At 53.8% G+C, this 12,771-nt stretch overlaps 5 protein-coding genes across 5 annotated transcripts; 3 read left to right on the forward strand and 2 right to left on the reverse strand.

The window, feature by feature from the left end:
• Nucleotides 1-134: 134 nt before the first annotated feature.
• MRS44_009228 (uncharacterized protein) lies at nucleotides 135-1,909 on the forward strand (the record flags this gene model as incomplete). The annotated part of the gene is made up of 2 exons (XM_046269828.2): nucleotides 135-343; nucleotides 394-1,909. The coding sequence occupies 2 exons, from the start codon at nucleotides 135-137 to the stop codon at nucleotides 1,907-1,909; spliced, it is 1,725 nt and encodes a 574-aa protein (XP_046132697.2).
• Nucleotides 1,910-2,108: 199 nt separating this feature from the next.
• MRS44_009229 (uncharacterized protein) lies at nucleotides 2,109-5,288 on the reverse strand (the record flags this gene model as incomplete). Its single annotated transcript, XM_046270952.2, has 1 exon — nucleotides 2,109-5,288. One exon carries the CDS (start codon nucleotides 5,286-5,288, stop codon nucleotides 2,109-2,111), a length of 3,180 nt encoding a protein of 1,059 aa, XP_046132698.2.
• A 1,289-nt stretch (nucleotides 5,289-6,577) lies between these two features.
• Nucleotides 6,578-8,694, forward strand: MRS44_009230 (uncharacterized protein; the record flags this gene model as incomplete). The annotated part of the gene is made up of 3 exons (XM_046276440.2): nucleotides 6,578-7,903; nucleotides 7,963-8,425; nucleotides 8,483-8,694. 3 exons carry the CDS (start codon nucleotides 6,578-6,580, stop codon nucleotides 8,692-8,694), a joined length of 2,001 nt encoding a protein of 666 aa, XP_046132699.1.
• A 230-nt stretch (nucleotides 8,695-8,924) lies between these two features.
• Nucleotides 8,925-9,914, reverse strand: MRS44_009231 (uncharacterized protein; the record flags this gene model as incomplete). The annotated part of the gene is made up of 1 exon (XM_046276441.2): nucleotides 8,925-9,914. The coding sequence occupies one exon, from the start codon at nucleotides 9,912-9,914 to the stop codon at nucleotides 8,925-8,927; it is 990 nt and encodes a 329-aa protein (XP_046132700.2).
• Nucleotides 9,915-10,387: 473 nt separating this feature from the next.
• MRS44_009232 (uncharacterized protein) lies at nucleotides 10,388-12,655 on the forward strand (the record flags this gene model as incomplete). Its single annotated transcript, XM_046276442.2, has 1 exon — nucleotides 10,388-12,655. The coding sequence occupies one exon, from the start codon at nucleotides 10,388-10,390 to the stop codon at nucleotides 12,653-12,655; it is 2,268 nt and encodes a 755-aa protein (XP_046132701.2).
• Between the last annotated feature and the right edge of the window lie 116 nt (nucleotides 12,656-12,771).

Raw genomic sequence — 12,771 nt, forward strand, 5'->3', positions numbered from 1 at the left:
TGCGTGACAACGTCTGACTTGGAGGTTTTTTTTAGAAACGGCCAGCATTGGATCTTTCCCTCGAGGACAACCTTCCGTTTTAGATTCTCAGCTTCAATGAGAGTGGCACAGCGAGTCCATTAACCACTCTCGCAATGGGCATCCCTCATCTCATCTCTACCCTGGAACCCTATGCGGTTCATGGAGTTCTTGACAACGACCGAGTAGTCATTGATGGCCCTGCCTTGGCATATCACATTCTTCACATCTGCAATAGACATGGCATAGTCCAGCCCTCATACCAGCTCCTCGGGGATACCACCATTGCATGGCTAGATGAACTCGTCAGTCGTGGTGTAAGTGTGTGAGTTGCCATTCCTCTACAAGGAGTCCAAGCTAACTCGAGCAAACCAGTGAAGCCATTTACTTCGACGGCTATCTTCCGCGAGCAAAGCGACTAGTCCGGATGGAGAGAATGGTGAAAAGCCTCAACCAGCTCAAAGCATTGCACTCCAAGGACCCAAGTGGCTTCTCTCCAGCCTACTTTTCAACTGCCAAGGAGACTCCCCCAACACTTTTCTCCTCCACACAACCCCTGGGAAAACCATTTCTACCACCTAGTTTTCATGTGCCAGCAATTATAGATGCACTACGACTTTGCTCACGCTACACAAAATTGGTACATCTCGTTCCTGGCGAGGCTGATGCATACTGCGCCCAGCATCTTTCAAAATCTGGAGGCACAGTTCTCACCTCGGATTCAGACCTGCTGGTACATGATCTAGGTCATGGTCGTGTCGTGTTTCTTCGCGATATCTATCTTGATGGTCAATCGAGACTGGCGTGTGCAAGCTTCTCCCCTTCGCATATCTGCGAGAAGGTGAAGCTCTCACCTACCTCTAAGATCTGTCGACTGGCTTACGAGCGTAAGCGCTCGCCTCACCTCACGCTTCTTCAGCTCTTGCGAGACTGTGCCCAGCCAGTTGTTGACACAGCAGGCTACACCGGGTTCTGTCATGAGTATCTTGACCATGAGACAGCACCGTTGCCTGTGTCAACGACAGATGGAGAGATACAAATTGAGTCATTAGATCCCAGGATATCAGAGCTGATCCTACAGTTGGGCAACCAGGATGCCCAAACGAACGATCTGAACGGCGATATCATCTTTTTACCAATCCTCCTTGAGAGCCCCTCCCGTGGAAGTGCCTGGGAGCAGAGTACTCCAATTCGCCAACTGGCTTACACGGTTGCTCGATGGATCATCCCCGGCTCATCATCCATCATCCAGGAGTATCGACGTGTTAACACGAGCGTGCAAAAAGGCCGACAAGTGCACATGCTACCCAAAGAAGCTGCAAAGGCGTGGGCCCAAGACCTCACGAGTCTGATGTCCGAGGTCACTGGAGAATCAGAACGCGATGCAACCCAAACATGGCAGATCCTTTGTTTAATCTTGGACATCAGACACTGTCGCGAGGAAGGCAAGAAATCTCACGTACTGCAGATTCTTGAGGAATGCTCGCAGCAAACAGCGTTCAAAAGAGTCTCTTGGGACATCATCCACTTCGTTGCTCAGCTGCAGGCGGCGCATTACTCGTTCCGCCTTCTTAAACAGGTCATATCCCTTGCATCGGTCGAGGAAACAATGCCGGAGCTATATAGCATGCTTTCCTCCCTCCCGTCGTTGGCCGAGTTTCCAACTATCGAGAGTACCCTAGAGTTTCTTCGAAAGAGCGGCGAAGTGAAGATCTTGAAAACCATCACTAGGCTAGTACCGTTACCAGACACAGATCCTGGAGAGCAACCTAGGAGAGCCCCGCCACCAAAGAAGCGGAAGGCAGTCAAGCAGCATGGCCGCGGCAAGAAGGCTGGACCTGGAAACACGGCCACACGCAATCTGTTTGATATCTTGTCCCACGACACATGAATATGGTCGCAGTCACATAATGTACATGATTGACTCATTTGCTCTGTTTCCCATGTCACCCGACAATCAAAGTTCAACTATTCCCAAAAACATATCCCCGACCGTTTATCTTGTAGGCCTATCTGCCACCCTGTTACGCCGCTACCATGACCATCCTTCCTAGGTGTACATCAGTCGTCTCAGCATGATTCTCATCTATTCATCCATTTCGTGTCTGTCCGAGTCCGTGAATATCATCGAGCAGCTTTGACAAGGGGCTTTCCTCTTCCTGAACATCATTCACGTCCCGAAGGAGCTCTTCCTGCGAGCTACCATTCCCGGCCGATCGGATGATCCTCCATGCACGACGGAATTCATCTCGGATCGATACAATACCATTGTGTGTGACAGTTCGAGCGACGTTGTGGTCCAATTCAAAGGGATCCTCAATAGCAAACAGATACCGGTGCCGGATTTCCTTGAACTCGGTGTTCTTGCTTGCTGTGTTCACTTGCTTAGACTGCACGCCTTCGTCAGATATGACTTGTTCTTTGGGCGCAGCTACCGGTGTAGGCGTTTGTTCAGTTTGTGGTGGAGGATGCGGACCGGCCCCTTGCGCGTCTAGGACTATGACAGTCTTTGCTCCTGTCCAGCCCTTATTTTGCTTGGTCAGCAACCCGCCTGGTGTACGCAAACTGAGCACGTCTCTGCCCCAGTCGAAGCCTCGGCTTGATAAGGTGCTCAACATCGTACTATGAGCATAGTACTCAAAGAAGCCACGGAGAAGATGGCCGATGGTTGCGTTGTTGTGATTTAGTTGATTTGCCTGAGCAAGACCCAGTATTTCCTCTTCGTTGCGCCAGAATCGAATGTCATGACCACGGCATAATGTTGCCTTCTCCCGTTCGACAGGCGACAACCCTCGTGGGAGTGGAGGAGCCAATTGCTGGAGATTGGGACTGACAAAGGGCTCTGTGACGTTGACCAGGTAGTGAAGTACCATCAACACATAGCCGTAGCTGCTCAGAGTTCCACGGTATCCAGAGTTAATTCCACGCATTTTCGCCCAATGCTTGACGAATAGCACCATTGGTCGCACCCGTGGGTCTGTGAGAGAGTAACATCGCAAGAGCGCCGTGTTGTGCAGAGCCAAGTGAGCCGAAAAGTTGATATCGCATTGGACGCCTGCGCCCGTCTTAGGGAACTCCAGGCGATCTCGGTATCGGTCACGCGGCTGATTGGGGGCCAGCTTGTGGGGGTCGGGGAGGGCCCTGATTCTCGATATCAGACCAGAGGTTACCGGCGTAAGAGGAATGATGAAGTCGGTATTCGCAGAAGATTCGTCTGACTGCTGGAAGGGGGCTCGGAGTAGGGCGATGTACTCTTTGATATCCGGAATCACGGACTCGTCATAAAGATCCTTCTCTATCGCCCGCTCGAATTCCCATGCCAGATGGATGGCCTTGTGCATACGGATGACGGCTCTGATTGGGATGTCCCCGCCTCGTGATGCGATGTGATCCGTTATAGTCTTTCGAATTTCCTCTTGATGGATGCCGTTCAAGTACTGAGTGACCACCAGACGGGTCCAGTCTGAGGCTGCGAGCTCGCTCGCTGGCCGTAGAGCATTAATTATATTCAGGGCTCGGGTAGAGTAGACAATGGGTGCTTCGTGTTGCGTTTGCTCCAGGGTCACAAACTGCACTGAAGGCGCCTTTTTCATCTTGTCAAGAGCCAGCTGAAGTTCCTTGGTGTAGAAGACAGGGTCCACGCCGAAGTTCACCTTGTTTTGAGCCTCTTCCCAGATTTTCATCGCTTGCTCAGCGAGAAGACGAGGTTGTTGGGCTCGCTCCTGGACGCCTCTCTCCTCCCAAAGTTGCCGAATCTGCTCACCCTCGATTTGCGTATAAACGCCGAGAAGCGACCGGTTGGCTTGCCCATTGTCGACGGATTCAAAGGTGAGAGATGGGTATCTGGCTAAGCGACCTCGAAGTTGCGAATCTGAGAGGCCAGCGACGAAGGCCTGGCAAACCCGGTTCAGAATGACCCAGTCCTGATCTGCAAGATCGCGATAGTTGGACACGGTGGCATCGCGACCACCCGCTCTACGGAGAACGCGCTTTGCCAAACCGTAGTATGAGGCGAGTGTGTTCTTGGGACCCTGTTTGATATCGAAACTCTGAGGTTCTGCTGTCAAAGATATTGGCGACGTGACCTCAAGAGATGTCGACGTCTTGGTTTCGGGACCAGCAAGACCAGTCTGATCATTGTCGTGATCATGCTCGTCATCTTCGTGAGTCTCGTCAAGTCCGTTTTCCCATTTGAAGCGCTCTTCGAGAAGATCTTGTTGTAGCTTCTTTGGCGGATCCGAGCAAAGCTTGATGATAGGGACTCGAGTGCGGGTTAATAATCTGGCACCCAGACCGGCATCCAAGAAGGCTTTTTCTAGTAAGCGCGGGATCTGAGAGCCGGGAGCGTCAGGCTGGATAGGAGACATTGGGGACAACAGCCCAAGGTCCATGTCGGAGGCCTTCGTAGCGAACCCCGAGGATAGACTGCCAAAGCATTTAAGCTGGACTGAGAGTGGATCGAACTCTGCTTCTGGGTTTTGCTCTTTCTCACAACGGGCAATGGCCTCTTGGCTGATGGCTTCGATACGGCAACGAAAGGCCTCCTTCTCTGCAATCTCGGATCTCTCGATCTCAGAGTTGGAAACCACCTCAAAACAAAGCCGGTCAAGGAGAGAAGCCTGGGCGCTGATTTCCTCGGGGGAGAACTGGGGGTCGCGTCTGGAGTTGTAGAGGTGCATACCACCGCGACTAAGCTGCAGGGGCATAGAATCCGCAGGAATGCCTGGCGGCTGGCCATGAGCAGAACCGTGTGGTCCAATACCCTGCTGAGGGCCGTTCCATGGACGCTGACCATACGAACCGTTTTGGCGACCATCGTAATGTGTCGTTCTTGGATGGGAATTGGTGTGCATGTGGCGCTGGTAAGACTGAGAAGGTCGTGAGTAGTGTGAAGTCGGACTCTGATAGGGCCTTGCAGGCGGGGGTTGCTGAGATCGGGGGTCAATGGGAATAGACAATTGAGAGCTCATCTGGCGTCTTTGTGCCTGGTTCATCCGCTTGCGCGATGGCTTGGATGGAGGAGGCTTTGCGGAGGGCTCACTCGGAACGTTGCTACCCATGCCATTCTGTGACTTTGCGGCCAAGCCAGGAGCCGTAGCCCCCGACTTTAAAGGACCCTGCGCGGGGATTCCCGAAGAAGATTTGCCGGTGGACGAATCCTGCAATGGCCCATTGTTGGAGAGGATTAGGTTGCGAAGGTGGTTCTCAAGACCAGCCTGCTGGCCGCCGTTGGGCGCGCCAGGCGGCGGTTCTGGACGGTTGGATAGCATCGAGACCTGTCCAATGCAACACGCTGGACAAACGAGTATCGTGAGAGCTTGACAGGATAATAGCTGTCTTGAGTCGGCAGTGGTGGGTAAGTTGGAGGCCGGCTTAGATGGTTGACCAGGGTATGGCTAGTCGCTTCTCAGGCAAAAGAACGTCGACACAAAGGAATTGAAAGCTCGAGGACTTTAAGCTCCTTAGGAAGAGAAGAAACGTGAAAGAGATGAAAAAGGGCCGTGCGGCAGCCTGTAGTGATAATTGAGTGTCCAGGGAGCCATCCAACTTGAGGGAGGGGTCTGGATGGTGGGTGTAAAGATACAGCCGGCTCTCTTTGGCCCATCACCTCGCTTGAGCGGGAAGGGGCAGCCTGTGGCCGGTCAAAGAGGGAGGGGTAGGAAGGGACAGGAAGGGATTGGATGCGGCACAGTCGACGACGCAAGGACGGATGCGTGTGAAATGTTTTGAAAGAAATTGGGAATGAGGCGACAAAGCAATGCTGGATGATGTTCAGCAGCTGTCCCTGTTTGTAGGTAGAGGCTCTGCAACCCCACAAAATGCCCAGACAATTGCCCTTGCCAGTGGACACGGCCGGATACAGTGCCAGACCCTGCGCGCCAACTGTGTATCATGCGCCTCTTATCAGAGTTTCACAGCGTACGCCGGTATGTCACGAGCAGTGTTGGAGTATTCATAAGCACTGTGCTTACCTGCAGTTTCAATGCTCCACTCAATTGAAATAAAAAGACCAGAGTCTGGTACCGTCGAGAAGAAGCGCAAGCAAATTGACTAGGTAGAGTGAAACGTACAAAGAAAACCGTATCGTCGTGTATAGGTTCCCAAGTGATGGTGGGTCGCCTGATGAGCTTCCTAGAACAAAGACCTTACCGGTTTGCCAAGGCCAGTGGAAGTCGGTGCTCCCTCGGTACCTGGCTGCCAGCGGGCGCGCACAGCCACCTATCCATTGTGGCTTGCTCGCTTGCTTCGCGCCTTTGTCATCGTCATACCAGTAGCAAGCAACACGACCTAGCGCTCCTCCTGCACCAACATCCACTTGTCAATAGAAATAACTTCCTCCGCCCCCTTCCTGACCCTCGTCTCTCAATCACCAGCAGATCGAGACGATCGTGACTTGCTCTTCTATCGACATCTTTAGCACAGTCACCCAAATCCCGACGTGTTTGCTCTGTTGTTTGCGCCCGGCGCAACGCTAGGCTCCGGGCCCAGCCTGACCTGCTGCCTTGGTAGCACCCTCTGCAGAATCTATCATTCAAATCACCAGTAGATCACCGTCAAGATGAGCGCGCCGCCACCCGGAGGCCCGTCTGGCAGCGCGCCTGGCCACCCGAACGGCGCCCCGAAACCCCAGAAGGCGAACCCTCTCCGACCGATGCGGAAGAAGCCACGCGCGAATCCCCTTGTTTCGCGAAAGGCCGGACCCAAACCTGGGGCGCAACCGAGTGCTGGCTCACAGAATGGAATGAAGCCAAGTACTGAAGAGCGGCGGAAGCTCTATGATGGATGGTCGGAGCCACCACCAGCCCAATTTACCGACATCGCCATCATGACGACCAAGAAAGCTCTTCTCGACGGCATTCGCTACCACATGATGAAGTTCTCCCAAGCAAAGATGGGTGACAAGCCCATCGACCCATCCGACCAGGACGATTTCGCACGACCCGTCACGCTGCACCGACGAGACGCCCGTCAACCCCCTCCAGGAAGAGCCCCCAAGATAGAAGCTCCCGAAGTGCCACAGGTGGACGAGCAGGAGGCAGAGAGATTGGCCCAGATGAAGGCTGAACGAGAGGCCCAGCGCGCCGTCGACCAGGCCAAGATTGCGCCTGTCGCCAAAGAGGTCAACCCCAAGCGACCCAAGAAGCAAAAAGAGGAGAAGACAAACTTCAACAGGGCCCCGAAAACACAAGCTGCCAAGAAGGAATCCGAGCTGCGATACGAAGAGGCCCTTCCATGGCATCTTGAAGATGCGGAGGGGAAGAATGTCTGGGTCGGTAGCTACGTCGCTGCCCTTTCCGAGTCAAATGTGGCTTTCATGATCGATCAGTCGGTCTTCCGCATGGTACCTCTTGAGAAGTGGTACAGGTTCACTTCAAAGCCCCCTTTCCAGCCATTCACAATCGATGAGGCAGAGGCGTTGATGGGTAAGAAGGTGGACGTTGGTCGTTGGGTCATGAAAGACGAGGAGAAGAGGGCAGGTCGGCAGGATCTCGAGGCTACTCGACAGCTTCTCTATGGACGCGGCCCGATGGTCAAGACAGAGAGCGCTACTTTCAAGGCAGCCTCAAGGTCGGAAAAACTTGAACATGACGAGATTGACATGTCAGGCGATGAGTTCCAAGATGATGATGAGGCCCCTCTCTTTGAAAAGAACGATGATGAAGACACCAAGGACTCCAAGGATCGCATTCGACGCGAGCAACTCGGCGCCAATCTCTTTGGTGAGGGTGACGAGCAGGAAGTCGACAGAGAGCTGGCTGAGGAGTTGAAGGAAGAGATTGAGCGACAAAAGCTTGGGAAGGCGACCAGAAAGGCGCTTATCAAGCGAGACCGAGAGGACATATATGAGAGTGATAACTCTGAGGACAACCCCTGGAGCAGCTCGGTACGCACACCATAGGTACCTGTTGTTCGTGGACGAAGCAACGCTAACACGTGAATTAGTCTGATGATTCCGACTCCGATGAAGAGGAGGAAGGGGAAGAGGATAAGAAGGATGAAGATAAGAAGGAGGATGACGATAAGAAGGCTGGCGAAAAGTCAAAGGGGTCTGGTACAAAGGGTACCAACACTCCATCCGGAAAGAAGCCTGAGGGTTCGAAGAAGGGCAAATCCCGTAAACGCCCCGGTTCGCCAACCCTCTCCGAGTCTAGTGGGAACGAATCTTCTCGGAAGAAGCTCAAGAAGACTGCCACGCCTGCTGCGGGAAGCAGGGCTGGCACTCCTCTGCCCCAACGTGCAGCCGCTCAGCGAATGGGCGCCGGATCCGGTAGCGACGGAGAAGCGACGGGTGGTGAGATGTCGGATGGCGCTGTTTCCAGGAAGAAGAAGTTGAAGCTTGTCAGCGGTAGTGCTCGAGGCACGCCGTCGGCATCCAGGGCTGGTAGCCCCATCCCGACACAAGGTGGTAAGCATCACTCAACCTTTGCAGCAAGTTAAAGCTGGGCTAACATGAATCTTTCAGGCGCCTCTCCCTCCGCTGGAGGCTCTATCATCGAGCCATCCGAAATCCTGGAAAAGATCCCCAACGAAGGCATCGTTATCGGTGATCTGATCAAGCTGTTCCAGCATCGTCTTGGTGACAGGCCTGGCCAGATGCCCAAGAGCGAATGGATCCAGCTTGTCAAGAAGCTGTGCGATTATGGTCCGGACAAGCGACTCCGCCGCAGAACTTAGGAATAGGGGAAGCACTGATTCCAAGCCTGGACGGACAGACATGCGATGTGGATTTCGTTTCTCTTCATAATTCGTACCAGCCTCAAGATGTCCCAGCTGAGAACATATTTTGAACCGTCAGCGGGGGATGGATGCCACATGAGACTGAAACCCTACCAGCGTCCTGGGACGAGATGTAAAGCGCTCAGATATGGGTATATAATAGAAATCGTGTATCAAAAATTATGCCTCTACTCGTCCATTTGCCATGCGTAATCCAGCCCCTTGTTTCGTTCTCTCCGATTGATCGCCTTGAACCTCTCCCCCTCAAATCCGTTGCTACGATCAACTCCATCCCACCGATAGCCCGGCTTGATGCCATAGCGGTTCGGGGGTGCCGCACCAGCGTAGACAGGCTTCCGTTTCGACTTTTTGCCCTTACCCGGCGCGTCCTTCTTTTCTGCCATGAACTGCATCATGGGATCGTTCCAGCGCTCCTGTTCTTTCAGCTCCTTGTTCATCTCCTCGTCGTCGGCCGTGCGAGCAAACGACATGAGCTTAGCATCTTGTAGCTTCTCGCGCCGCTTTCGCGCCTCCTCAAGCTGGACCTCGCCCTTGAGCGCCTCCTTAGCGAGCCGTTCCTTCTCCTCCGCCTCGGCGGCTGCGCGTCGCGCTTCGGCGCGTTTCATGGAGATGTCGATTCGTCGACCGGTAGCATCGCGATAAACTGTTTCTTCCTCCTTTGCTGACTTGCGGTGTCGTTCAAAGTCCTCGCGTTCCTCTCTTTGGCGTCGCTTGAGTTGCGCCGAGACGGCTGCTGCGCTCTGTAGACCTGCGTGGGTTCCGTCGCTCATCTTGACCACACTCCCACCCTCCTCCACGATTGGCATTTCGTCGTCTTCATCTCTGGCCGCGTCCTGCTCCGCAGCCGCTGATGCGAGGATGGCGTCCGCAGCGGCCGCAGAATCATCCTTCGGAGTTCCTTCCCCTTCTCCAACCGACTTCCAATTGCTTTTCTTGGTTTTTCGAAATTCGGCAGATCTCCCCGTTACCGTCACGGGGGCATCTGTACCCTCGTCATCTTGTTGGGCGCTGGAGTTGCCCCAGCCCGAGTCGTCGTCGTCTTGTATAAGAAGGCCACCGCTGGCGTTGTCGCCACGCTTGCGCTTTCGCTTCTTTGATGGTTTCGGGTCGGCGACTAGATATCTAGAGGCTAGATAGTCTGCTAGGTCTGAGGGCATCGTGTGTCGGAATGTGGCAAAGATGAGGTTCAAGTGTTGTTCCCAAGCAACATCAGCCTTGAAGTTGCACATGCAGCTTATGCAGGTACTGAATATCACCCTGGCCCCGCTAGAGTGATCTGGAGCTCCAACCTGGACCTGGACGGCCCACGTCTGCGGTATGAGGTAAGAAGGTACGTACCCCGTTCATATCCAGAGTTTCCACATCGTCGCCCGACCTTCACAGACCAAAAAGATCCATGTCCTTTCAAGCTTAAAGACACCTTCAGTTTTCAGTATTCGCCAAATGTCCTCTTGCTCTCAGCGATAAGATCATGCCGAGCCGACTCTTGGCCTTGTCAGCTTGCGATTCACCACCCTCCTTCTCGAGCGTCTCTTGAACCCCCCCTCCCTCCGAACTCCGGCCCCGTTTCCTCGACTCCCTGTCTCTTACTCGATAACGTCAGAGCAAGTCGCCGTACGCCGTCGCCTTCATGCCACAACCTCTCGAAGATGATGTCTCGCCGACGGAACCACTCCAGGCTTTGCCGGTGGCAGCATCGGCCATGAAATTTCCTAAAGCGCGACATTCTACCCCTATCCTCGAGTCGCTGCCGTTGTCGCAATCCGAGACCAACCTGGCCTTTCGACGATCCAACCCCTCTGCCGCCTCACTCTACGCTTCTACGCTATCACCGCCGGGGTCAAGGTCTATATCGCCAGCTGGCCGAGGTTCTCCATCTCGAGTCCTCTCGCACACCGTTTTCGACTCCCGGTCCAACCGAATACTCGCCGAGAATGCGGGAGACAGTCCGGCTGAGCCACTAAGCCTGGTTTTGCGGGCATTCGTCCCCCATGTCTCCATTTACACTTCAGAGGATACGGAGGCTTTGATGACGGAGAAGGGGTTCCGTCATGGCCTCTGGGAACTTCTGCGACCATTTGGCGAGGACGTCCAAGGCAAGATCACGATTAGGGATAGTAATGGGATGAGCCGAGGGGTCGAGGGCTTTTCAATCCGATTTACCAGATTCGGCGACAATGTTGAGCATCCAGACCCCACAGTGTCTGGCCTCAAGAACCCGGCGCCGTCGCAAGGGCAAAATGGTAGCCAGGCGAGCACGTCGCGAGACAAGCAACTCCTGGCAGATGTGGAAGCTGTTGTAGAGAGGCACTTGTCCTATGCGGAAGAATCCTTTGCGGCACCACCACAGCACGGCGTGTTTGCGAATCACGACATGTCAGAAGAGACATCACCATACTACGCCCTATATCTGCGACGGCTGCTGTCTGGCCTTCCCATATCACCCCATGAGACTTTCTCACATCCAGTAGCGTGTGTTATCGCAATTAGCTCGCGGAATCCTAACCCGATTGAAGAGCTGAGGCGGCTATACACGGAGACAAACCAGGGTAGCCAAAGGCTGCCATTGTGGGTGGACAGTGACTATCTACGATATTATGTTCTGGTGCATGACGAGGAGAAGGATGACATCACAAGGTCTATGGGACTTTTTGAGCAGATGAAGCGTCATCTGGGCATACACTGCCATCTCCTACGTCTACGAAGCAGCCAGAGCGCCGAGACGGACGATGACAGCATCCCGCTTCCTCGCAGCGACTGGATGTCTGCTCGCGAGGAACTCGAGGACATCCGGCGAAGTGAAGATGATGAGGACTTTGAAGATCCCACACGATACATATTCGAGTCGGACGCTACCGCTATTCGCACTTTTGTGCGGGAGATGGTGGCACAGTCTATCGTACCTACAATGGAGCGACATGTTTCCATCTGGAATGATCAGGTTGCCTCACGACGGCGAGGCATCACGGGACGTTTCATGAATTTGTCAAGAAAATGGGCGTTTGGCGGCAGCTCAAGGTCCTCATCGAGCACCAGTAGCTCAAGGGATAATTATAACATGGCTGGGTTCTACTCAGCAGAAGCACCTGAAGCCATCATGCGAAAACTGGCCGATTATGCTTTCATGTTGCGAGACTGGAAGCTGGCGCAGTCGACATATGATCTTTTACGATCCGACTTTAGCGATTCCAAGGCCTGGAAACATCATGCTGCAGCCAACGAAATGGCTGCCCTGAGTCTCCTTATCATGCCAGTGCAGATGTCGTCGAAAAATAGGGCTGAGACGATTGATCAGATGCTGGAGGCTGCCTTTTACTCTTACAACACCCGGTGCAGCTCTCCCTATGGAGCCTTGCGAAGTCTAACACTCGGTCTCGAGCTGCTTCGCCTTCGAGGCGGGACCAATATTGATGATGCGGGTCGATGGGGAGTCCGACTCCTTGAATCCAAAATCCTTGGCAGTGTTGGAGATGCTCTCATGAAGGAACGCCTCGCCATCTGCTACGGGTCCAAAGAAGGCGTGGGGAGCTGGCACTGGGGATCACGCCGTCGCAAATCCGCGACATGGAGTGTGCTCAGCGCAGATGCTTGGCTTCAACAGTCAAAGCACATTCAGGCGCGGCGATGTCTGGACGAGGCACACAGGATGTACTCGACGCTACCACACAAGTCGGGGATAACCAAGTTTGGGGCGGCGGGCGACTTTATGGCGTCGCTGCAGCACAGTCTTGCCGAATCTCCTGACGCGTCGGATAATGAGAATGAGGAGGGAGACGACGATGATATTGATGAGGAGAGCGAGGCGCTGAATGATATGCGTTCGAGGAGGCCGAGTGCTGTATCGGGAGATATGTTTAGAGATACGACGGCTAAGGAAGGGACGGATGACGGCACATAGACGGAATCTAATGAGCACCAATCTTCTAAATGACCTTTTTTTTATCTTGACATGCATACGCCTTCATAAGATGATGGCCTTTACGAACCTGCTCTTCAAGGCACTCGAAGCCCTTC

The sequence above is a fragment of the Fusarium solani genome (genome assembly GCF_023522795.1).
Source record: "Fusarium solani strain SB1 chromosome Unknown bctg00000005, whole genome shotgun sequence".
Lineage (NCBI taxonomy): Eukaryota > Fungi > Ascomycota > Sordariomycetes > Hypocreales > Nectriaceae > Fusarium > Fusarium solani.